Below are 26,747 nucleotides of genomic sequence, written 5' to 3' on the forward strand. Positions count from 1 at the left end.
GTCCCTACACTAAGCGTCAAGTACGAAACTTATGCATTACATCTCAGACATTACTGCACTGGCCTCGTTGAAATCTCTGCTCTGGAGTAAAATTTATGCTGAAGTAGATACAAGACAAAATCCCCAAACTGTAGACTGATACTTAGAAGAGGTCTGCTGCATGTGGAACTGGTTTTGATCTTTAGATCATAAACTCCTGGAGGCACAGATCTTCTTTAATTACATGACTACAAAGCACCATGTGTTTCCATTATGCTATTTAAATAATAGATTTAATTTGAATTTACATTTGTTGATGTAAACATTACTGACTGTAACATTACCCTGCAATCTGATGCAGAAAGTCACTGAAGTATTAGGAAAAAAATTCCTTCCCAAAAAGATTACAAAGGAAAGAATCCCCAACTGTGCTATTTGAAAATATGAATAGAAATTAGCTAAACAGAATACATTTTAGTGGAACAGGATTTTTAGGATGCTATTTTCACACAAACAACACTAACATCTCAAGTAATTCCAATTTTTAATTCTGCTCTACAGTTATCTGCTGTGTTTAAGGGACCAAACGAATTCAGATGTTTCCAGGAACCGAAGTTCCACTGAAAACGAAAGAAAATAGCATGGGAAGGATCACTCATTTATCTTGCAACACTGCTTTAACAGAAGTGGAACTGGGGGACTCTGCTAATGAATTGAACTATCAGGACTCTAATCAGTTCTGGTTTTTACCAAAATTAATTTAAACTCTGTCTTTGCTTAAATAATCCCTGTTGTTTAAAACTTTGCTTGGGATTGCTTCTGTACACTGAGGGGGTTCAAATAGAACAGGGTGGTGCTGGGTCCAGAGACAATTCAAAGAAGAACAGATCAGAGGGAAGCATTTGAACACAAAAATATCTGGTAAGCTTTGCCCATGCACTGTTAATAGAAAAAAACCCCAAAATAAACCAAAGCCCTGCATTATCGCTGAATGAAAGGGATTTTAATTTTGGGTTATAGATGACCTGCAAGCACTTAAAATAGTTGCTATAATTTCTCCGTTTGTGACAACCCAGGCAAACAGAAGAAAAACATTTATGTACCATACAGATACAATGTATTGTCCAGTTTATGTCATGTTGGTATAAAAAAAAATACTTTAAATTGTGGAGATTGCTAATGATATCTAGTCAGAATATTTAAACATTAATAATAACAACAACAACAACTAAGTCTAAAATTTGCCAAAACAGAGGCAGTTGAAAGTGGGAGTAGAGAGCTAAGATAGAGTGAAAGTAGTAATATTCTGTAATATTCTGTAAATATTGTACTGGCTTTCAGTTCTGATTGTATAACTCACAAGGCAACTGAGCAAACAAGTAAATTGCTTGAAAAATTTTGAACAAGCAGAGGTTTTTGTTCACTGTGTACATTCAAAACCAAATTTTTTCAGAAGACTGAGAAATTTTCAGAACATTTTTGGCAGAAACCATTCCTTCTAAATGTAGAGATGGAATACCTAAAATTACCTTAAACCAAGAAAAGCATGAAAAGGTAAAATAACAGAAAACAGTACTGTAAAAAGTGTTTTTCTTCTGTTGTCTTTAAAGCTTTTTTTGCTTCCATATTACCTAATAGATTTTTTTGTCTGGTAGTATGTGATCCCTCTGACCCATTCCTTCTTTTCTTTTTGTCCTTACACTTACCTGCAGAGGGAATGAGTGAAAATATAGGGTCTTCTGTCTGATCTGAGAACTGATAGGTAGAAAAAAAACATCCTGGATGTAAGTAAAAAGGCGATGGCCAGACAAAAACAAGTGGATGTTTGAAGTGCTAGATTTGAAAAAAAAAAAAAAAATCACCTTACTAGATCCAGATCACCATTAACAGTCCCAACAGTGGGAGCACACTCAAAACTGTAGATGAAGAATCACCAGGAATTCACATATTCTTGGGGTTTTTGATCACATCAACAAATGCACATACTTATGGTAAGGTACTCTAGACTGCAAAAATAAAGTGTAATAAATATATGTGAAAAGCATAATATTGACAGCTTTCTTAATACTTTGCACATGGCAAGAGAGTAACTGTAACTTGTTTTGCTCTTGATGTTGTTCACTCCTCTATCCCCAAATCTCAATTGTGCAACCGTGTAAGAGGGTAAAACCCTTTGCAAAAATCTAATTTTCTTTAGGTACTTGCAGTTTTGGAATCATTGGAAAAATTGGAATTGGGATCATTTGGAAAAATGCAGTGAAGCTTTCAAAATTGCTATGCGTGAAGGTACAGGCCTCCCCCTTCAATGTACAGTAGCTACCTAAATGACTCTAACAGAGGCCAACCATTTTCAATATGTAGCAACACAAAAGTAAATCTCTCCTTTTGGAGAAAAAAAAAAAAAAGCTTACGTTTCTTGAAATACTATGTTGGTACATGCACATGTTCCATCGGATGTGTGGTATACAAAGTTGGATGACCAAACCACAGACACTGTTTTTATAATATAAGGTCAGACATTAATAGGACTTTAAAGAATTATCACAACATATTTACCATAGAAGCAGTTGTTCCGAGATGGTCCTAGTACCTGGACATTTACTGCAATACTCTGGTGACCACATAGAAGTCTATACAACTACTCTTTCAGTCAAGCTCAAAGGGAGGCAGAGGGGAGATGCCTTTACATATGGTGGAGTCTTTGAAGAACTAGGCTTCCTTTAAAAAACAGCAGAGCCTTTCTTCATTAAAACTGATACATGAGGGCACTAGTTCTGGTGCAGTAGCTGTGTTACCAGCTCCTGGATTAGTTACACAGGACTAAATACCAACATTCAGTCTCACAGATTATAACATCCTTATTTATATTATGGATCAAAACTAAAAGTAGTGTTTTGAAATCTTTGAATATATTTCAATTTAGTGTCTATAAAGACAGAGAAATCCTTATCCTGTAAATATGGAGGAGTAACGCAGTCTTGATTCTTGCCACGGACTATTGATTTTAAATACACTTGTAAGAAAACCACTTTGTAAGCTTTTCAAATAACACTGCTTTTCTTGGTAATATTACAAAAGACCGTTTCTTTTGATACAGCTTGAAAACAGTCCTGTAAATACAGAAGCAGCTAACAACTCAATATCCTCTTTCCCCCTTCTCTACCTCAACACAGAACACTGAAATCAGTATTTCAGTAGTGAACTGCATGAAGTGCTTTTTCCCAGAGGAACTTTATGCTCATAACATTTAGATCAGTATTATATTGAGATTAGACAACTCAGAAAGAATCATGTCTTGCTGATACCACCTAAGGAGTCCTTCTGCTGTGCCTTTTGCAACTGGACTTGTCTATCTCATATTGGCCTTTTTAGCCACCAGCGCACTTGTAGTAAATGTGGGTAGAGCCCTTCCCAAATCTTTGTTCATGAAGCCTAGCCATGATAATGATGATATTGAGATTATTTCATTGTCCACTAACATTAAGTTCATAATCTATTTCTTTCTTTGTCAATACGAACATCTTCTAGGTTAGGACAAACATGGCTTTGTTCACCTTTGCCTAATGCAATACAAATTTGGAAGCAATAGCCTTTGAGAATTAACTTCCACAGAATATGGAACTATACCAAATACATGTCAGGGTTAACCTAGAAACAGTTTTCAAGATTCTCCTACAACAGACTTAGAAGGACTTATTAGCCATGATCTTTCTCTGAGATGGACCACATATAACACAATAACATGGTGAAAAGAAAATATACCCAAGATAGGATACCTTGGTCAAAGGTCAAAACCTTTCTCTTACTAGAGGTGCCATAGGATTTTTCTAACACTTCAGCAGAATAGAGGACTTTTTTCAAAAGGGTTTTGCCTGAAAGACTGTCAAATATTTTATGTTGCACAGTACTCAATTTATTCAAGGCAGGCAGACCTTACTGTCATTTGGATCTTCTGTTACAGAAAACCTGGAATTTCAAACACAAGCCTTGAGTAACTAACCATCAATCCATTTTAGAACAACAAACTCAATGAAGATGACTGTACTCAGCATTAATATATACTTTTCCATGTCAATCAGAAATGCAAAGAGTAAAGGAGAGTGTAATGACTGTTGCCCCATTGTGATCATTATGGTGTCCTTACATTTTCAGAGACAGTGTCATATACAAAAATGATGGATTTAATTTCCAAGCTGTATTATCTTACATAATTATATACTCCTTATAAAATGAGCAAAGAACCGATACCTTGGCCAGATAGTTCAATAGGGCACTATCACAAATAATTGCCTGCTACCCTTTTTGACAAGAAGTTTGGACTTCATGTTCTATGCTAATTCAGTGGCTTCTACTTTTGTTATTCACTACCAATTTCTCTGCATCCAGCAATGTCAAGAGGTGAACAATTAAATTGTTCAGAATACACCATGCATGTAAGAGTGACCCTATATTATATCTTCATTTTTTCCCTTTGATCATCCCTTTATTTGACTGCATTTCAGTAAATTATCCATGTAGTTTTTATTTTGACAGCTCTCTTTACAGCAGTAAAACAAAATGTGTGCATTGCAAATGGCAAAGATTCAAATTTCAGCTATGTTTATCCAAAATAGCACTGAACTGCTTCTGTACTTATGCTATACTGCCTACAGCCTTACGGAAGGGGAGACAGATGGGATGAATTTAGCAGGGAAACAGCTGTGGCTTGAAGAAGAGACAAGCAAAAGTTTTGCTATCAGGCTTCATTATGTATCAAGGTACCAGTAAAATGTGTATCCGTAAGGCAGCCAAAAAAGTGTTTTTCATTTGACTAGTGATAATTACCTTTTCTCAACAGCTGACAATGTTCTAAGCAGCATTAAATAGGTAAAATAATTAAGCAATAAGACAGGCAGTGCCTTGCTGGGGATTATTGCTCGCCTCGGGTGTGTTGCGAGGCACAAGGCTGAAGGGTGAGTGACTTCAGCCACCCGAGAAATGTAATAATCCCTCAGAAATGCACTGCCTGGAGTGTCTTCTTGCTATTAAAAATGGAAATTTGAAAAGAACAAAATGCTAGACACATTTCCTGTGGATTTTATTGACATGGGTTAACATGACAGAAAGCCCTTTCCCAAGGATACCTATGCCTCTGCTCAGCTTGTTTGTGCATTTTATTCATGCAACATATTTGAGAAGTACAAGTATTTGCGCCATCTAACACATGCATGACAAGGCACAGAAAATTATAATAGCCTTCACAATAGTAAAAGTTAAGTAAAAGTGCTTTTTAAGTTACATGCTTCCAAATATTTCTGTGCATTTGTCCATGTTTGGTGTCAATTTACAGATGAGCTTTTTTTTAGTTCTGAAACTGTGTATATGTATATACATATATATACACACATACACCTGTATTTTTTAATATATATATATAAAAGGTCAGTCACTCGAATGATCCAAGAAATAAGACAAAAACCCCAAAACAAAAAAACCAACCCAAACCCCACCAAAACCCTGTAAGTTGTTTTTGATTTCATGCAAGTCACATAGCTAAACTAAGGCTATATCCCTGGTAGTGTGGGAAGTGCTAGTGTAGCACTCAAAAAGATTACACTGCTTTACATAAGCAGAGAAAAGTTTACTGTCATTTCAGCCATGCCACTGAGACAACTTTTGGATACTGGAGACCTGGAAGTATTTAGCAACCTTGACTTGAATCTAATCAGAATTCTAAAGACCATTCAGGATCAAGTCCCAAGTAACGAGATGTACTTGGGACAAGGGTGTATTTCCATATGTACAACTAAAGGTGGAATCTGGCTCTCTGAGCTTAAAAAGAACTTTAAAAATATTAAAAATCTCATTTCTCCTTTCTTTCCCTCAATACATGACTTTACCGTTCACAAAGAACAAGTTAAACACAGAATAATCTTACCGTCCTTTTCCACTTCTTTCATATTTTCCATCATCACTACTTTACTTCAGAACCAAACTGAGAAGCCCTGCTGAGAAGCACACACAATGCTGTCTTGAGTACCCTAGAAATATGGATGCTAAGCGGGTCTTACCACACTGTCCTTCCTTATAGCCACTTCCATAATCTAGTTCACTACAACTTGTGCTATCAGCAGTTGAAGGATAACACATTTAAGACCATGTTTCCAGAAATTAGCCCAATGCCTGTTACTATTAGACTACTACCAACTAGCACTATCACAAGGTACAATAAACACAATTACCTTTTAGTACTTAATTTTTTTAGGATGGCAATTTTTTTAGAGTGCACTCAGAAATTGATAATGAATGACTGGAGTTCTGGAAGAGAATGATAGTTTAACTTAGACAAGAAATACGCAAAAGGAAGTTCTATCTGTGTTTTAGAGGACAAAACCAGTGGAAAAACAGATTGTTAGTCTCATAATGCATAAACTAAGTAGTTACTAGCTTGAAAGATGGAAAAAGCATGATGGGATAATACCCCACCTTCAAGTGCAACATTGGTTATGGAGCTACTGGAACAAGACACATCACTAGTGGCTAAACATTTTAAAGATTTAAGGAAAGGTTAGATTTATATGTGGAAAATGAAAACATCCACAGTTAGATCAACTTCCATAGGAGCAGGCCAGGACCCTGCAGAAGCAATCAAAACATTAAAGTTATCCAGAAAAAAATACTCTTACAATAACCTTGCAAAACTCTACTCACTTATTAAAACATAAATTATCATTAGTTTGGGTCTCCTCTTACAAAAATAACCTTGAAAGCAGGCAGGTGAACAGATTTTGTTACAGAGCTGGTAAATTTTCATGACACACTTGCAAAGCTCTTTAAATGTTATTCATCTGTCTTCATTTTCATTCCCCACTAAATGGGAATGGAAGGTTTTAAATAACCTTAGCTTGAAAATCTCAGTTATACACAGAGATCAAAACTGGAAGAAGATCTGCTACTGCTTAAAGTAATTTGCCAAATGGGTTAATATTTAGATTTTACTATTATTGTGAGTTCATTGAAGGCCCAATAGGAAGATCTCGATTACTGTTAAATATCCCAACTAGATATTTGCTGCTGAACTACTGCATAGTGGTAGTCTCACAGTGGCTATTTAAAAATGTTTATTTTTTTATATTGTTCTGACACATCACAATGATAACACAGAAATACAGCATATGAAAATGAACTTGAAAAATGCAGATGAAACACGATATGGAAGAAAGAAAATCAGGTGAGTATAACAGTCAGGGACTTCAACAATTTAATTTTTATACTAGTAATTTATACTACATTGGAAAGGCTATTACCCTGGGTAGAAACCTTTATTCTGTAGTTCTGGGGACCTTAAATGAACTTGAGATAACTTGAATGAACATGAGTGACATGCTTTTTGGTGCTATTTCTTGCCATTAAACATCTACATTTTTTTATGCACAAGACAGAAAAAGAGGACGTTGACCTCACTTTCTCACTTTTTATTTCACATCTCTGGGGAAAGTGGTGAGGAAGACTGGTCCATGACTGCTACCATGGACCAGAGATGCTACTACCAGGAACTGAAGGCAAAGTGTTTCAAAGAAGATGTTGTGGCGCTGAAGGGATAAATTGGTGGATTAACACAATCATATATCACCACCAGAAGCAACCCCTAACCAAAATTACAACAGTTGCAGATTTGTAGCAAAGCTAGGAGAAAAAAATGGGGTTCCCCTGGAAAACCATGGGTATACTTCTGTCTCATGATGCACATCTTTTTCACTGTCAGTGTTATGATCTGCATAGCGCCAAGAGTTTCTAGATCTTGCCATATCAAGGAAAGTCTGGGCTGAGCTGTCAAAGACATCACCTTTATCCACCTCCATTTTAGAGGAATCAAGAATGATTCGCTAATGCTAAATTAACATTTAAATTTGAAAACTAACAACTGTGCTGACAACAGAAAGTAACAAGAACAGCCTGGAACCTTATGTTGTGCTGTTTTATGTCACACATATTTCAGGGCTTTTTACATTCCTGGTAGACAAGGACACAAGTTTACTATTAGTGAGCTAAAGGCTTTGACTCAGTTCATGATGGCATGAATAAGAGCTATCCCTGTTTCTGTTTTGGAGAAGGCAGAATACATCAAAGCTGTAGAGTAGAAGATATTCTCAGAAGTGGACAATTACCAGATTCTTAGTAGAGGGAGAGTTAGTCAAAGTGTTGGTAGCTGCTCAACACAGGAACAAGCAAACCTGGCTATTTTTCCAAATAGCTTTTCTTTGAGACATCAACTGGTATCACTTTCCCAGATATTATTCTCCAGTTTCTAAAAAAATAAAATTGTGGTGGCCAGCAAAGTGAACACTATCACTTCCCCTCTACACCTTGTCCTCACATTAACTATACTGTTATGCAGTTAAACCAAATGCAGCATTAACTAATCCTTAAAGAAGGTAATGCAGATAATTAACAGCCCATTAACATGACCATAAATGCACAAAAAAGCCTACAATACATTCTGAAAGAAAAAGAATATTTAAGGACATAAAGGTAGATGGAACATGAGAAACTAAAATGTAAGTTAGAACAAGCAGATTCAGGCACATCTTTGACAGTTCATTCTTTGATAAAGGAAATGCAATAAATCTTACCTACATTAACTTCAGTAAAACATTAAATATCATACTCCATCAGCGATAGTTAAGTAAGCTGTTGTTGACAAGTAACTGACTAAAACAAAGCACACAGCCAACGGGAACAAGTGAAGGGAAGGAAAAATTCTAAGTGTATTTCTTTGCATTTAAACAGATTTTTGAATATTCTGAATTATGACTCAGCACAAAAAAAACGAGGAGTGGGCCGATAAATTTAAGACATGCTATCAGCTTAGAGAAGGTCTGGGATACTGCACAGAAAGAAACAGATGACTCAGACGATTGGAACAGCAGACACAGGATGAAATTTTACAGTACAAAGCCTTACGCTGGGGACTTAATGCATTTGCAGTTCATAGCAAAAGTCTCTGCTGAAAACTTGAATTTACTTGGGAGGAAGAGATCCTGCACACACTTCTTGATGCAGCTGTCAAAAAGGCAAATGTGACTGTAGGATTTATTGGTCAAGGAATTTCTACTAAATATATTAATTCCATATATTCAAATATCCTTATCCAAGACCATGTAAGCAGTTTTGACTGCCCAGATTCAAAAATGATCAACAATCAGAACACTGAGGATGATGAAGAGCTTATTGCAAAACTAACAAAAGCGGAAGGCTTCACAGAATCACAGAATATGCAGAGTTGGAAGGGACCCACAGGGATCATTAAGTCCAACTCTTTACTTATAAACAGAAGTATTTGCATTACCAATGCAGATTCTTTTGAACAAAAGAACCACCTGTCCTAATTTTGGCTCAAAGACACGCAGGTACAAACCAAACATAAATTAATTCCGACCAAAAATAAGAAGGATCCCAATGAGAAGATCAGTGCTGGTGGAAACAGTTGTCCAAATTGGAACAGTGAGGATTAATGATTTTTACAAAGGAGTTCAATACATTCTCAAAGAAATATATATGTATGTAAACTATATATAGACATCTATTTAAAGTGAGAAGGGGAAGAATAGTTGAATAGATATATAGCAAATAGACAAATAGTGAACTGCAGAGGAAGAAAGAGGGAGAGATATTTAACATCCAGTTTCTACTCCAGAGCATTTAACTGTGTGCAAACACCCCAAAAATAAACAAAAGCCAATTACAATTTCAGACTGACAGGATTTTCAACATATATATGTATATGTGTATACACATTATCTGTTCATTATTTCCTAATAGCACTTCTCTGGAGTATCCATTTCTCAATGTAGAACATGAGCATTATATAGAAATAAAAAATTAAGTCGTAGTGATAACCCCAAATTCTGGATGAGTTGAGAGTTTTATCTGTCTGAACTGCAATGCTGACACACTGAAAAAAAAGCCTTTTACAATCTCCTTTCATGAAAGGCTATACAAAAATTTATATGTCTCCAGTTGTTACAGCTATCCCATTACAGCAAAACCACACCAAAGATACGTGGGTATGAGTAATGATGCTCAGGAAAAAGCAAAGCATAATGCTCTTTACACACTGAGACAATGTGAATATCTTTAATATCAAAGATGTTATGGATACTACGTATGTTAATCTCTATTTTTAATATAGAAATGAATACATTTTAAACTAAAAAGCCATAATACAGTGCATTTTTATTTTATAATTGCATTTCAAACTAGATGATTGGTCTAGTAAAACTATAGTAACAATTGCCTCCCTGTTACTTTAAAAAAATACACTAATCTATCAGCAGAATAAGGAAGACAATATATTCAACTGAGAATGAACTGGATTGGAAAAAAAAATAAACGTCTTTCAGGTCATGACCTAACCTGAGTTCTTCTATCCATCATTATTTCTTGAAAACACATACACACAAAATTCCAGAGCTTTAGACAGAAAATGTAACATTTCAAATGCAACTTGATTGCTCCAGTTATCAAGAAATAATTTTAATCAATTGTTCTACTGAAGATTTGCCAAGAAATCAAAAATTTCTATTCAGAAGTGTAATAGTGACAGCAAACTAGCTATTGTGATTTTACATATCAGTTACTTGAAAATGCTGGTGTATTCTCTCTCTCTGTCTCAATTCTCACAGATATGTGCTCTCTCATGCATACATGATCTTGCATACACTATTACTTAAGAAGAAAGCAAAACAAAAAAATAAACCTAATGGTGGCAAAAAGCCTTTAAAATCCTTGTCAAACTGAATATTGCATTCTCACTCCTTGAGTGGTCCATTTAAAAATCCATTTTAGCTACTCTTCCAGATAAGCTTATCCATAAGAATCATACATTTCGCCATAGGTAGAAAACAAATATAATTTGTCACATGTTGTGCTATACAGACATTTCTGCACAGTTGCTGCACTACACTAGAATGTCTGAAGGGGAAGACACCCCAGGTAGTTGGCTGCAGACATATCTCAGCAACATGGCACGTAGTTACAATTTGACACATATAGTCTTTATAAATCCAATGTCTATGAAGTCAAACAAATCTCCTTCTTATTTATAGTAACAGGCGAGAGCAGATCTCTGCCGTCTTGTTACACAGATGGTTGTAACATTTTTATAGTTAACTTACAACCACTGATGCCTAAGGAATAGACACACATCTGCCCCAAACTGCCAGTCCTGTAGGCTCTTCTTTTTAACTTTAGCTAGCAAAAATACAGTTGGAATACATCTAACAGTGTCACCCCCAAAAGCTACCACAACAAAAAGCCCCATACAAATTTGCATTAAATGTATTATTATTGTTAATGTTACACAGATTGAACAGCGATCACACACCTTACAGCAAAAATAACAGTAATACCAACTCTAATCACCAAAACAGAGAAAATTCATAGCCCCAAATTCCATATGCTGAACTTAGTTTGAAAAAATGTTTGGAAAAAAAACTCATTAGAAGCTTCTAAATACATGTTCTATTAAAAAGATTTCAAAAGAGACTTCCAATTCAAATAAACTACTATCCAAATGCTTTTTTTTTTCCTTTAGCTGCTTGATAAAAAGTAAAGGCACGGTCAGCTCATCTTGAAAAAATGAAAGAAATTGCCTAAGATTTTCTTCTCCTGCTTGAAGATACTACTCCGTATTTGCTGTATTTCCACATATCACCTGGGTCTTTAACAGGAAACATACACAGGAAAGAGCTAAGCTATATTTAATTAAATGCTTCCCATTTTAGACACTGGCTGTCCACAGAAAAAATTCTCTAAATAGCTGACTCACAATCAAATGCCTGCTTTGTGAGAAGAATAGATGCAGACAAGTTAATTGAACATGGTAACTACAGGAGTTAAGTTCAGTGGGAGCTTAAATAGCTTGATGAAATCCTGACCCATGGTAGCTTGGGCAAATAATACTTATTTATAAATACATTCCAGCAGTAATAAGATCTAGGTAGATTCTTGTCTTTTTCTTCTTACTCCCCATATTGGGAGAGAAAAGAGCTCATGAGAAAGTGGATCTGCATTTACAGAACTGGTCTAACTACAGAAGTGTAAACACATGCTCATTTGAAACCAGATTAAGGAGAGAATGAACCTACTTTACGTGTACAGTTACACAATTCCTTTGGTTTTGAATTTTCCCTCGTTTGGAATCTATTCACTTTATGTGGAGTGGAGTACCAAAAAAAACACCTTTTATTTTTACTTCATCTTCTTTTTACTCTTGGCTAGTTTCTATCTTTACAGCTGCCTTATAAAAAATTCTGTACTTTCTGCAACCTGCTAATTTCTACTATGAACTCAAGTCTACAAATGGGAATTTGAAGAATTTAATAACACAAGTTGCTGTGACGTTGAAAATTTCTACAAACAGACTCTTTGCTACATAATAGACAAGAATTTATTTCACCAAGATTCAGATCCATAGTCACACATGATGACCACTTTCAGTGACTCACAGGTGACTCTATGACACGTTAATGAATACTTTTGAGATGATCTACTTAGTTAAACAAATCATTGCCTAAAATGATAAAGTGGATAGCTGCAAAATCCAAATCAAAACAATAAAAAAACTAATGTAAAAACCCCATACATGTATCTAAACAAAGATCCAGAGTGTTGCTAGGTTAAAAACATTAAATGGACATGTTTTTATGAGCTCCACTGCACTCTTAACATGTCACCCTAGTCCTGCAACCTATACATCTTTCAATTCAAGTTTGCCTCAGTAGCATGTGACAGCTGCATCATTTAAGATGGACATCTACTTCTTTTAATGCCATATTTCACTAAGGAAAAACACACTGAAAGGGCTGGAAATTTCCATTACATTGAAAAGGCTGATTCAATATCCTCTTTAATGACTGCAATCTCTTTCTTTAAAACTTGCTTATATAATTTTGGACTGTATTCATTTGCAGCATGTATTTATACCAAAAGATAGGAAAGGCAGTAAAAGAATTATCTTCTTATTCACTTTCAGGAATGCAACTATTATGACTGCCAAAACAGTGTTTTTCTCAAAAAGAAATTCTGACTGATCAATTAGATCTTGCTTCTTCCACAAAATAGTTATATTAGGGCCTATCATATTCTCCTTGGAGAACACAAGTATTGACAAAGATTTTTTCTTAAACAAATACAACAATTCCTCATTATTCAAATGTAAATGTTAGGTCCCAAGTTTAGCCAAAATCATTTTGATACAAGAAACTTTCTAAAGAGAGCCAGAAAAACAGCAGCTAGAAAATTAGGTAGGAATGCACTTTGTGGGACTGTGTTGCAAAAAGATCAGTTATTTGTAGCTACGTACAAAGGGGAAATGTGTTAACGTGTTAATAGTATTTTGCTGTGATTATTAGTATCTAAGTGATGGATGAAAATCTGAGGCAAAATACATTATAATTATTATTTGTTGTTGTTCTGCTTTTACTGAATCTTTTTTAGTCAGATCTCTATTTTCAAAATTGGATGTTTTGATTTGGTGGAAGTCTTTCAACATAAATATAAGGAACTGGGAGATTTATTTGTCGTAGTAGTTCTACTTTCTCCTTTATTACCTGGATTTTAAATTAATACAGTGCAAGATCACAATTAAAAATACGTTAAAAGAGCCCCCTCTTAAAATGCTGGCAAAGTATACTGCTCATGTTTCAAATAATTGATAATTTCTTCCATATTTACATATTTTAAAATATTAAATAAGACAAATGCTATTACTGTCCTGTTTTCTCTCCTTGTCAGCAAAACAGCAGCAGAAGGTAAGGCATTGCCTGCAGCATGGCCACTCTGCTTTCAAACCACTTTTCTTTTCTGGATTAATGCTTTAAGTCTTTTCTAGTGTATAAATCATTGCTGCTGCAGCAAAGAATAAGCAACATTTTCCAGTAGATCAATTTTATTTGGTTCTGACAGAGGAAAGATTTTCTCAAAAACTTACAAAGCAGTCTTAAATTCAACTGGATACTAATAATTCTACAGAAGAACAGCTAGGAGGAAAAAGAGAGGGGGAATTTTTTTTTTTCTCCTGGAAGTAACCTTCAGTCCTCATTTCTCCATATGGTAAGAATCCACCACGAGTAAAAAAACCGAAAGGAAGGTGAGATAAAAGGAAAGATTAAATGGTCACACAGATTAGGGACACAGTTGTAGCATTTTTAATTACTTTGTTCTTCGAGATATAAATGAGGATGACAATCCAGCGTTACAGAAGAACAGGATGAGGAACAAACAGAAATCTGAAAAGGAAGAGGAAAGAAGGGGGTCTGGGCAACTGAAATGGATGCATGAAGTGCTCGGAAGGAAGAAGCTTACATAGACAGAGAATAAAAGGATAGCAGCAAAAAAAGAAAAAAAATTAAAAATCAATACTTTAAAAAAATGAGCATAAAGGACTGCCTGCTTCAATGCATGCAAGCTCTGTTCCTGTCAGTAGGTCAGTGATCAAAAAAGGAAACAATCTTTCACAGTAAGGACTGTCTAGTCTAAATGAAGTTAAACTGCATTTTGCCTTTCAGTACTGACAAGAGGTAGCCTGGCTGATTGGATTTGCAGAGTTGCTGCTCAGCCTCCTCCTTACTTCATCCTCTACCTCCACAAGCATGCTTAAGCTCTTTCAGTGCCTGTTATACTAAATGTAGAGTGGAAAACAGAACAAGAGAGCATAGATGAAGTTTCTGGAACAAAAAGGAAAAGAATCCACAGCAATCTCTGAGGACATCTAATCCATATCACAGCACAAGGTATTATCAGTCTGGACACTCTGGACAGAAGAGTCAATTGATATTGGTGGAAATATTTCATACTAGTCTTGCTGCAGCTGCTTCCAGCTCTTCCTGAGGAAGTCACTGCTTGTCTGAAAGGCTAGTGGTGCCTGGAAGCTGTTAGCATTTCTCTGGTTACTGAGATCTTCACTAAGATTTGTCTGTTTATGCAAGTTAAATGATGGTAAACCTCAAAAATACAACTATTACATGGCATAATTAAATCCACATCTGTACTCTACATTTGTATCACTGAATAACCTCCTCTGTCTTTCCTCCCCACCTCCCCCCTATTCCCTCCCTTTTTTTTTTTTTTTGATATGGTAAGACTATTCATCCAAGTTAGAGCAGAGAACAGCCGAAGCAGCCCACACACATATGTACTAGGCTTAAATTCTTTGGAAGACTATGTTGTTCAAGCTTTCCTTTTATTTATCTAAAATGGCACAAGCAAAAGATGTTATAAAAAAACTTGACAGAATGCTTGGGGAGGGAGAAGGAATGGTCATTTTCATAAGGAAAATGCCTTTCACACAACCTAGTGTCATTTTTATGTTTACACAACACAACCATTACAGTTGAGCATATCACATACCGACAGATTAACAGGACCTCCTACCTTGACTTCATCCTCTCATGCATTCTCCCATGCTGGATACATTGTTGGTTCAATTCATCATTCCGTTTCTGCATCTTCTCCAATCTGCCATGAAGATACTCTTTTTCCTGACTAAGCTGGTTGACTTCAGATCTACAGAAGTAAAACAAAGCGATGATGGATGTTGTCAGATTTCATCCTGCAGCGTGCCATCAATATGTGGCTTCAGCATTTATAAAATTTCATACATGTATATGTAATGCATAAACAAGCTATTACTAGAATGTACAGAAACAAAACTCTGTTTCAGAAAATCTTGAGACAAAAGAACATGATGCTGAAGGGTATGTGGTAAATATGCCAATGGCAATCACTCAGTCATAGGTTGGCTAAGCTAATTTCAGCCTCCTTTAAACAGGCATGTCCCTTGGCATTATGCATGATGTTAAATAAGATCAATAAATGTAAATTCATACTTGTTAAGCAAGAATTTGGCTAGCACTTTGAAAACACATTTCAACTTCTTTATTAGCAAAAGCTAACATTTAGTTTAAAAAAACATCTACTAAAAACTTCAACCTTTACTCCACTGCACAGGTCAAACTCTAAATACTGGTGCTGTTTCAGTAACTTTATTTAACCTCATATGCCAAAAACACATTACACATATTTTAAGAAAAAAACAACAAAAAACCCAACAAAAACAAAACCCCACAAACCCTTCCAGCCTCCACCCCCCCACCAAGAAAAAGAAATCAAAAAAAACCCCCAAAAACCAAAGCCACGTTAAGAGGAAAATTAATAAAACCTTAAGAAATGAGGGACAAATCATACAGGTACACACTAACCTACATAAAACTCAGCACAGTCTTTAAGAATATTAGTCACTTCTAAGCAATTCTTATTCTGCACGGGTGAGCAAAGACACCAGGTCCATGAATGACCTGGGACTGCTACTTGCTACATCTCTAACCATCAGCCCATGGAGAAACAGGCATGAGCTGTTTCTTAATATCAGGAAAAGAGCTCAGATTAAATTGTGATAAAATATACATGATGCACTTGTACAATTTTAACTCTTTGGAAAAGGTTAATGAGAACATGTCAGAATCTGCAATACCATCAAAAAGTACGAATCAAAAGCAAACAAATTTGATTTATGGCATCTGCCACTCCAGATCTCGAGATTAAAAAGCTTCAGATATATCTTTAAATCATAAACTTAAATATGCTGTAATTACAGCAGAAAGATACTTTACCTTCTTGGCTGTTATAGAATGCAACAACAACTGACATTCTGAAAAATACAACAAAGTGCAGGGGGGAAGGAATACTCCTCCCTCAAAATCATGTTGTTACATTGACAAGTCAAATCTAGAAATGACAACATAATCTTTTCATGTTTAAATAGAGAACAATGCATGGTATCATCTGTGAATCCAAAAGAACTTAGCAAGGGAAACTTTGGACAAAGACTGTATGTAATTAAATTTAGATAGGGAGTTACAGCTCTGTTAAGGAACATCACAGATGAATACATCAGAATTGTGCTGATATAGTTGTACATCAAACTGCAGCGCCCAGGAGTTTCCTGGATAGGTACACGTAACAGTGGGCAGGATGTTATAGAAAGGTAGCAGACATTGAATTTGTACACTGGTCATTTAACAGAAATACTAGTAACTTAAATGTCAGCATTAACAAAGCATTGCCAACTGGACCAACTGTTATCACACAATGTGAATGCAGTCTGTACTTGATACTGATACTGTAAGACAGACAATCAGTGGATAAAAGCAAAGGTCCACTGCAGAGCAGCTCAACAGAGACCTGATGTGACAAAACCTAACCAAGTGGTAACAGGGACTAAGTTCAATACTGCATTCCTTTTTTTATCAGCAAAATTCAGCAACTGAATTTGCCATGTAGGAATACTGTAAATCACCATGGTTTTAGGGTTTCCCAACGGGGGGATCCTGCTTCTTTTTCTCTATTTATATGTGATTGTCTCATTCGTGGAAACAGCAGAAGCAGCTTTCAAGGTGATAGAAGTCCCTCTAGTTTTACAAGGACTTATTCATCCCCATCATATTTGAAGGTGCCTGAAGTCTTTCTGGAAAGATCAAGGAATTCAAATAAACCAAAACTAAAATGCTACTGAATATTACAATTAATGAAACAAAAGTAACATGAGTAGCATTATCTGTAAAATACAGCCATAAATGCCTGATGCTTTGAACCACGGTATAATAGTGTTGTCTACTCCTAAAACATGTCTTGTAATTACAGTTGAACTCGGGGGGAAAAAAACCAGCTGCCTATTAAGACATTATTTACACAATGCCTTTTCCATGTAAATATCTAAGAGTCTCACCACCAAGATTCAAATATTTAATGACACTGAAGTTTTGAAGGACAGCACATATGAAGGGCAGAATGCCTATTAAGGTCAATGTTAAAAGGTTCACAGGTGTCAGCATTAGAGAACACCAGTCCCAGCGCAATACTGCACACTAAGAGTCTTCATCATCACTTGTCAAAGTTTCCCTCTACGTCTTTAAATATACTTTTCATCCACCTCAGTTTCCAAAGACAGAACAGCTAATTCTGTTTGATATTCAAATAACTTGACAAATGGTTGGGGTAAAAAAACACCACAACCCCCCCCCCCCTCCAAAACCAACCACACTGTAATAAGCCTGATGACTGTACTGAATGGGATAGCACATTTATATAGGAGGCAGAGGCAGGACCAGTTCTATGTAAATGCTTTCGAATTACTCTGCTCCCAGGGTATCACAGGAGGGGTGCAAGAGAGAGAGGAACAAGAATCAAAGTACACAGTGCTGAGCTTCAGAGATAGCCCACTCATAACGCCAGGGACAGAGACAAGTTAGAAATATCTGTGTGCTAAGCACTATGTCGGATGGATTCAGCACAACTAAAGGACACAGCATGGATGTGCTGATGGTGCTCCACAAGACCTACTCTGAGTTTAACAGTCTGAGCAGTAAGATGCGGTGGAGTTAGCAGAAACTGCAGCATGCAGACATTTGGAGTGCCGCCATCTAGGCTGAACTCTGCATGAAGGTGCACTTCTGCAGACTCAGGCTGGCCCTACAAGTCATGCAGTCATGTATCTTGTGTGTGCCTCAGAGATCTGATAGACTTAGAAGACCTGTATGAAATCAATATTATTTTGACTGCACTGCGCAAAGCTACATCACCACATGAAAATGAAATATAAAATGCATGCTTGTAATTAAATGCATAATAGATTTTGCCAAATCTATTTATTTATTTGTCAGTATATTAAAAATAATTTATATGGGGCAGGAGCATATTCTATTCTTCTGGACCCATTCAACTACCTCAACTACCTATTTAAAAAGCAATTTAAGGTTTTATTTACTATCCCCACTGGAAGAGTCTTGGAAGAAAAACCAAACAAGTTTCTCCAAAACACTCAAATACAAGAGGCAAAAAAATGCACAACTGTTAAACAGTCACAATTCAAAGTCAGTCAGATGTGCTAGTTTTTTAACACTAAAGTGGCAATCCTGCCTTTACTCCTTTGAGCTACCTTTTGCATTGCAGTGCTTTTTAAACACTGCCTTTTCCTGCTCTTAAAACCAATTCTTTACTTGTATGGAAATTAAATACATGCTCTAAAATATTTTCTGCTGATGCAGTATCGTTGCATATAATTTTAACGATTGAACCTTCAGACAGACTGTTTCCCATCTTCATACAGCTACCTTCAACAAACATTTCACTCCTGGTATTGAGTGCAATGACTGCAGTCAACCAAACATGCAGAAAAATAGTTCAGCCGGGTATGTGTTCTTTACTTCAATTAAACTCACACAGTTGGATGCCTACTGTTGCCAAACCGGTAATATAATTTATACATTATAGTCCAAACAGTAAAACTACACTAAAAGTCATTTAACAATATTTATAACACCATAAAATACAGTGTTAAAATATATGAACTGCAATATGTACCAAAATTATAAAATTTGTTTCTCATCATCAGTGATTAAAACCAGGATCATTGCTCTAGCTTCAATACTCATAACCCTGGTGACAGATTAGAATTCAAATCTTAATGATCAATTTACAATTAACAAGATAGAAGTGAAACAAATTAAACCAACCATTATATATAACGAGACCCAATGGACTCCCATTGTTCCCCTTAATTACAAAACGCAAATCACAAATACACAGTGGGTAGTGTTGAGCATTAATCTACAACCTAGAAACTCAGACAGTGACAATCAGAGGGAAAAAAAAAGAATAAAACAAGAGAAGAAATCAACAAAGGACTATATTTTTAAACATGCCTATGTACACGAAAATCTTAACAGACACTATCTTCTTTCTGCACAGCTTGAGAGGTTTATAATTCGTCTGACATTGTCTTTCTGAAACATTTCTGTATAGGGAATAGCTCACAAGAATGGTTCCAGCTTACATATAAACACATAAACTTCAGTTTAGATTTCTCAGAAAACTCACATTAAATATAAAAATATATGTGCCATTCGGATGCATCCCACTGAAATTGTGCAAATATGTAGTTGTCACAGATAGTTTTGAAATGTCTCTTATTACAAATGGGCACTTCCCATCAAAAGCAAAAATATTCAAATAAAACTTATTATTACATCTGTTATTAAAAGAGTTTGAGTGTTTCACCAATTAAATAATGGTACTGGTAGTATACCAGTTATTTCTTAAACCCACGGAAACTAAGGCACAAAGATTCTACAAGTATAGCAAGAAAATACACATCCAGGTCCAAAATTCAGTTTATGGTAAGGTCAAAAATATGTAAAAAACCATAAATGGAAAATATATTTTCCATGCAAATTGGGCACACTGCTGCTTCGTGATCTGCTTTTATTAATATACTTAAGAAATAAGTTATAAAACCTTCCCCAAATTACTATTTTTTTTTCAGAAGACAAACCTACAGCATTCTGTCCCAGAATTGTAGTTTTACACTATATCCAGTGACAATGAGAACAAAGATTGCCTTTTGGAGAGGTGCTACTGAAAGATACATGCTGATCACTCACTTAAAACTTGGCCAAAGTAATTTTCTGCACCTGATCATATCACTCTCTGCAGTCACCTGTATTAGACTCATTTCCCACCATCTCCAGTTCTACCTTTCCCTTCTCATTTTTACATTCTTTCTTCGTCCCTACCCATTTCTCCATTCTTGTTACTGACTGCAGCAGCTCCAGCTCCAATGAAGGCAAGTTCAAGCTATTTTACGGCCACTTCTCAGAACGACTTTCATGTATTCTTCCTTACAGTTTCCTGTGTAAAATATACCACTTTCTGGAGATGCAAGAGGGCTCCTTTTCCCTTTTTCAGGTTCCTGACATAGTCAGCTAATGCTGCTAGGTGGAGAAACACTTGGCAATCTCTAGTATTTATTTTCAGAGAATAATGTGTTTTCACAGTATGTTTTCTGTCTTTCCTTCATCCTTTACAGTTACTAGTCTGTGACTGTGAGCTCTAGCAACAAAGTCTGTGTGCATTTTTATTGCTGGAATAATAATATGATTTGAATCTATTTAGATTTTGCATTACTTTAGCAGAAGAGCTCTGCTTTCTCAGAAGAAAAATTCTGTTTTCTTCTCTCTCAAGTACCCATCACAACATTTGCAAGGGAAGACTGCCTACAGTTCAGCAAGTTTCTCATTTCTTCCCCAAACACTCTGGATGGGATTCATCTCCCAGCTTCAGCCACTTAAAGGGCCACTGCTTAAAGGGCATATATTACATTGATATGATGTGTAATACCTGGAACAAAATGAATAATAATAAATATTAAAATACAAATAAAAAAAATAATGTCCTAGTAATAAAAGGGGCAATTTAAGAAAAATATACTAACCTGTATTTTTCTGACATTTGTTCCAACTTCCTTGCCAACATACAACATTCTTCCTTCAATTTTGCTATGAATGTATTCTGGGAAGTCAGCAATGAATCCAATTCTTCTACTAGAAATCATAAAATTATGAAACTATGAAGTTCCTTTCTAATTATATAAATTTATAGATAATTTAGAAACAATTTTATATATTCGTAATTTCTTCTAGATCCTTCTAGTTTTGAAATGTTTTTTAAACTTCAGCTACTTGGATATGGAATCAAGACACCATCATTTACCAAATTAAAGCTCTATGTCATAATTAGCTAAAGTGTTAAAGCAGTGTTGCCACTGAATCTGGTCTTGTAAGAGAAGAGTCACCATGAAGACTAGATATCTAATCTGGTAATTTTGCCTTTTAGCTAGAAGCTAATTGACATTTCCAGGAGGAATAAAATTGGCAAGCAATGCTTTAGCAGACTTCTGCTTGCTCTACTGGTGCAGAGGATACACTGACAACCCAAACTCATTTGAGTCTACAACTGTAGACTTATTCAATATCTCCTTAAAAAAGCAGTTCTTTTATTTATCAGGCCTTGAGCTTATTATAATTAACGTAATTTCTTTTTCTTAAATGATAAGATATAGACTTATTCTCCAGTGACAGCTGGAGTGAAACCATTTTATAAATTAATTTTTAGTTACTGTGAGTTTGGGCTGCACCGAAACTCATGACCTAGCATTCAGGCATCTTTATTCTTTCAAAAGGAAGATACTACAAAATGATGTTTCTTCAGTTTTGCTTTTAAAATTGGAGAAAGCGAGACTATTCTTAACCAAATTCCTTGTATGTGTGGAGGGTCATAATAACCAAAGGATTCTTTATACACATAATAAATGACTATAATTTTCAACTCCTTCTAATCCTACTAGAGATATAAAAAACCAAACCCAGATATAATGTTGTTTCATATTTGTATACTGGGACAATTCATGCACCAGGAGGGTAAATTACATCTCTCTTGTGCAAAATTACACATGGTCATATGCAGATGTGCTGGCTAAAGGAGGGAAAGATGATTCTGAGAGCTCCTTTTCTTTTCTTACAGTGTAGACAGCAGCCATAATGAAGCTGTTTGCATTCCCTGAACACACGGAAAAGTCCTCTAGTACTGTGATAATGCTGAAAAAAAGGCATAAAATCAGACAGCAGATATAAACATGCCTGCTCCTCAGGTATTATCCAATGCTGCTTAAGATTAATATGTTACATGGTTTTCCTAAAGGCATTGCAGGACTGACGCGTACAAATGATACTTTATTAAACACATGAATATATCATGTTCCATAAGAGCTGAAGCTCCTCCTTCTTTCTGTGCTCAGGGGTTAGAGATTTCCTCTCTAAAAAATACCTTTTTAAAAAATTTTTGTTTTGTTTTATTTATAATATTTACTTTTATTAATGTTGTTGGCATAGCACTTTGCAATAACAAAAGGCTTTTTTTTTGTTTGTTTGGAAAACCCCTTTTTATTTCCAGATTAAAGTTAGAAGTTATTGATCGGCTAAGTCAATGCAATGAAGTCTCCTATTATGAGAACCTGAAGTATGCAAGGGATTAAACATCTTTCTTCTAGATTGAGGATGTGGGGGGGGCACATGGTAATGCTAAAAATGTTTGAGGCTGCAAAGATTAAATAAAGGAACATATCAATTTGGAGCCAGTGAATTACATCCAGCTGCGACAGTGAATTAAGAACCGATTAATGGCTAAAGCTTTTCTCCAGTTTGGATGCCGAAGCAAACTCATTAAGCTTTTAGAGTAGCTATAATGTGTGTACTGTGGGAACTGTTCAATGCTATTCAGGAGACTTTAACTGTAAGCTCAGAGCATTTCCCGCAGAGCTTCTGATGCTATTTTCTTTATATAACATGTGTGCCTGAAAATCCAGCCAAAAACAAGCCCTTTGTTTTTCTACTTTGTTGTGGTCTCTCTCAGCTTTACGTTTCTTGAACACAGGTAAATAAACTCATAATCCAGATGGTGCAACAGATGTGAGAGCAGCACTCTGAAATCAACAGACAGTGGGCAATACTTTCCATTTTCTCTTTTAAACGCTAACTAATATGTAATTCGGAATCTCCGGTGTAGTTAGCATCTGCTCCCTTCGGCCAGCCAAAGGTTACAGGTGTTCCTGATGTCATTTCACAGTAAGGCGTGGGCCTGGCTTGTGAGTGAGTGCCCAGGCTCTAATCTTTCCCTACCACCTACCAGTTTTCTCATGCTGGGCCTCCATTTGCTGCATCTTCTGTGTCAGCTCCTGCTCTCTTTGCTGGGCCTGAAGGGCTCGGGCCTTTGCTTCATTGCTAATGCTGTGCTGAATGCTCTCTTTCTCCAATCTATAAAAAAAACCAAATAGGAAATGAATAAAAATAAAAATAATATACTGAAGATGATAAATTAAAAAGGTAAAGCAGAACATTCAAATAATAATAACAAAAAATCTGGCCAAGCTTTTCACATCAAACATTCTCCTCCCACTTCAGGTGATACAAACTGACCTTTCTCTTACAATGTCAAACATTCTCCAGTGACTACTAGAAAACGGATAAAAAATATGATCTATTTCCTGAGAGAAAATTGGCCTTGCAGACAAAAATAGGATTTTATTTTTAAAAATTTTAAATGTGACCTCTTTTTCATATGGAAGCTTACCACCATTCACTTTGCATTGAACATATTATTTGTATTTTTCTTTTAAATGCTATTTGTTTAATTCTGTAATGAAGCTTAGGGACCTGACCCCGAGATGGACTGCTTCCCAGTGAACCAGCAGGAGATAAGTCAATGGGAGCGATTGCCACAGTGCTCATAATACAGCTACTCTGAAAGCTTAATGAGTTTTCTTAAGCAACCAAACAAGTTTTAACTATTAATTTATGTAAATAGGAGATGAATGCATCCATTACAATAGAGAAGACTGCTAGCACCACATAGGCCCAGCCTGTTGTGGTTCTGCTCACTGGGGGGTTGTATAGGAAGGTCTAAAGCCCAGTATTATTATCGAAGTACGCAGGCAAGAGAGCAATTTACTTGACCAGATATGCAAGATGGGGCAATTTACTCCTGAGGCAAAACAAATGCTAGACTACCACACTCCATTGAAGCATTTTATTTAATGCAAGCCAAGCAAAAACAGCATGGAAAATAAAACCCCAAAAAGATATATGCATATAAATTAGAAAAGGTCCTAAACTGCAAATTCATACCTAGACTTTCCCAAAGGTCGTGAATATTTATCTGATGCACATTGGGATCCAGGTTCAAAATGTCAGTGGGTTCACACATACAAGGATTGATTTCTAGATTTCAAATGACACGTAAGCACACATCTTTCTACTGAAACAACATTTAATAGCTTGGGATAGGTTTCAATAAAATCTTATAAACATGTTTTATTCTAGGGATAATACCTATTTCAGAGGACTCCAAAACAGAACACAGGCATAGATCATGTAAGGATAAAGCCACATCTCATGTGGTTGCTGCACTTAACCTTTGGATTGGTGCCTAATAACCCATCCGAGATATTGCAATATCTCAGCATGACACACGCAATGTTAAATTTTCTCTCTCAAATTTACCCCAAAGCAATACAAATGGTGGGTCACGTTACACTAATTCCTGGTCCTGATGTTGCAAGCCCTACCTTAGGCAAAACTCCCTTGGAAATCACAGGCAGTTTCTTCTGAGGTAAGACAGAGAATACATTTATATTGCAAGAATATTAGAGCATTAAGGAAACAAAGCACATTTTTAAAGGAAATTTCATACATTGAATTGCACTTTATCACATCACTCTCAGCATTACTTCACAACCATATTGTGGCTATCCTAAGGAGCAATGCTCACATCATTTCCTAAGTGTAAGTTCCAAATATGGAAAGCATTACTAGGAAAATTTTTTCCATATTTGCTGGAAACCAGTCTATGCAAACTCCTTCCCTTTTACAAACATTTTTTACCTTCAAACAGTTGCAATGAGCAACAGACTGCTCAAAAACACCCAAACAAACAAATAAAAAAACCCAACACCAGCACTTCACACATCCCCCCAACGCTTTCAGCTAAAGAAAATGTCAGTAGTACAGTATTTTATTTAATAGTGTCTCATGTGAGATGGCTGTGTACAGTTGGGTGCTGTGCTTCATCTGGCACACGGCTGGCTGGCTAGCATTCTGCTGGGGGTAGCCTTCAGCATGTATCCAGCTGCACAGCTGAAGCCACCAAAACAAGCCTGTAGAGGTCCATTCTTCATTGCTAAGGTCCCTTCTGACAAACACATGCTGATGTTCACGTTCAAAATAAATGGAGAATCTACTGCCACCAGAAACACTCTCTTGTTAAGGGGACCCATCCAAAAGAGTCATTCACCTGATTTACTTACTGTATAGAGCAAACTTTCAAGAGCTCAGAAATAACAGATGTGTGGTGAGTTCCCTACAGCTGAAATGTATATGGAGTGGTTGAAGATGAGTTTATACAGTGGATCAAAGCTCAATTGTAAGACTAGGAGAACACATGTAATTGTTACACAGAAGGGTAGCTTCTTAGGACCTAGAAAATTATGGGATTAAAACACATCCAGTGCCACATAAAGAACAATATCTGAGGTGCCTAGAGCTGCTGAGGAATGAAAAAAATTCCTGGAGCCAAAGCTGTCTAAACAGAGTTGCAAGTCTTTCACCCACACCTTGAGTTGGCACCTTCCCTGCTCTCTAAGTTCAATCTCTCTGCCTCCCCTACTGAAAATTTCCCCAACACATATACAGAGAAATAAGAAAATAAGAAAAAAAAAAGTATAAAACATGCAGAAAGCAACCTAAGAGATTTCAGGATCTATTGGTATTCCTGCTATGACCAGCAAATACTGCAGGAGTTTTAGAAGGTCTGACACTGATTATTTGCAATTACTCTGAATTGTGAAAAAAGAGGTGCTTGATTTAAGAAAAAGAAAGTCTATAGACTGTACACAGAAGGAAACAGTCCTTAGTCTCTCCAGCATTAGTGTGAAGATTTAAGAAGTCTCCTCCTACAAAGACTTCAGAATTTCTCATACTCACTAAAGGAAAGCACAGACACATGTAAAGAGAAGCCACAACAGACTAATTTGATGACACAGGTAAGATCTGAATCAGAAATGTCAACTAAAGATTAATTATTCCAGAACTCTTTAAAACTTCATCTACAGAGATCAAAAATGGGGGAAAGAGTGGTTAAAGTGCAACAGCCTGTTCTATACTCAAATGCAAACACTGACTCAAAACTGGAGACAGCAGCAACAGTTACTGTTCTTTCAAACAGTACTCTTTGTAAAACACTAAGCAAATGTCCATCTGATAATAAGTCTGCATTTGGTTGTAACACTGATCAGTTTTACTAAAGCAGAAGCATTGAACTCATGGTGACTTTCATTTTTG

General features: G+C 36.0%; 1 protein-coding gene across 10 annotated transcripts in view; it reads right to left on the bottom strand.

The window, feature by feature from the left end:
- The window catches only part of SDCCAG8 (SHH signaling and ciliogenesis regulator SDCCAG8), a 106,704-nt gene that overhangs the window by 24,309 nt on the left and 55,648 nt on the right, over window positions 1-26,747 (bottom strand). For 6 of the 10 annotated variants that reach the window (XM_027722450.2, XM_027722449.2, XM_039388607.1 and 3 more), the window contains 3 exons: window positions 23,539-23,666; window positions 21,290-21,398; window positions 15,394-15,525 (listed from right to left, as the gene is read on the bottom strand). In XM_027722450.2, the coding sequence (XP_027578251.2) occupies window positions 15,394-15,525; window positions 21,290-21,398; window positions 23,539-23,666 (369 nt within the window). Of the gene's footprint in view, window positions 1-13,891; window positions 14,250-15,393; window positions 15,526-20,591; window positions 21,196-21,289; window positions 21,399-23,538; window positions 23,667-26,747 lie in introns of those variants that run through there. The other 4 variants (XM_027722452.2, XM_039388628.1, XM_039388613.1 and 1 more) reach the window with 3 other exon arrangements.

Source organism: Pipra filicauda, unplaced genomic scaffold (genome assembly GCF_003945595.2).
Source record: "Pipra filicauda isolate LSUMZ 115617 unplaced genomic scaffold, ASM394559v2 scaffold122_size2191957_pilon, whole genome shotgun sequence".
Lineage (NCBI taxonomy): Eukaryota > Metazoa > Chordata > Aves > Passeriformes > Pipridae > Pipra > Pipra filicauda.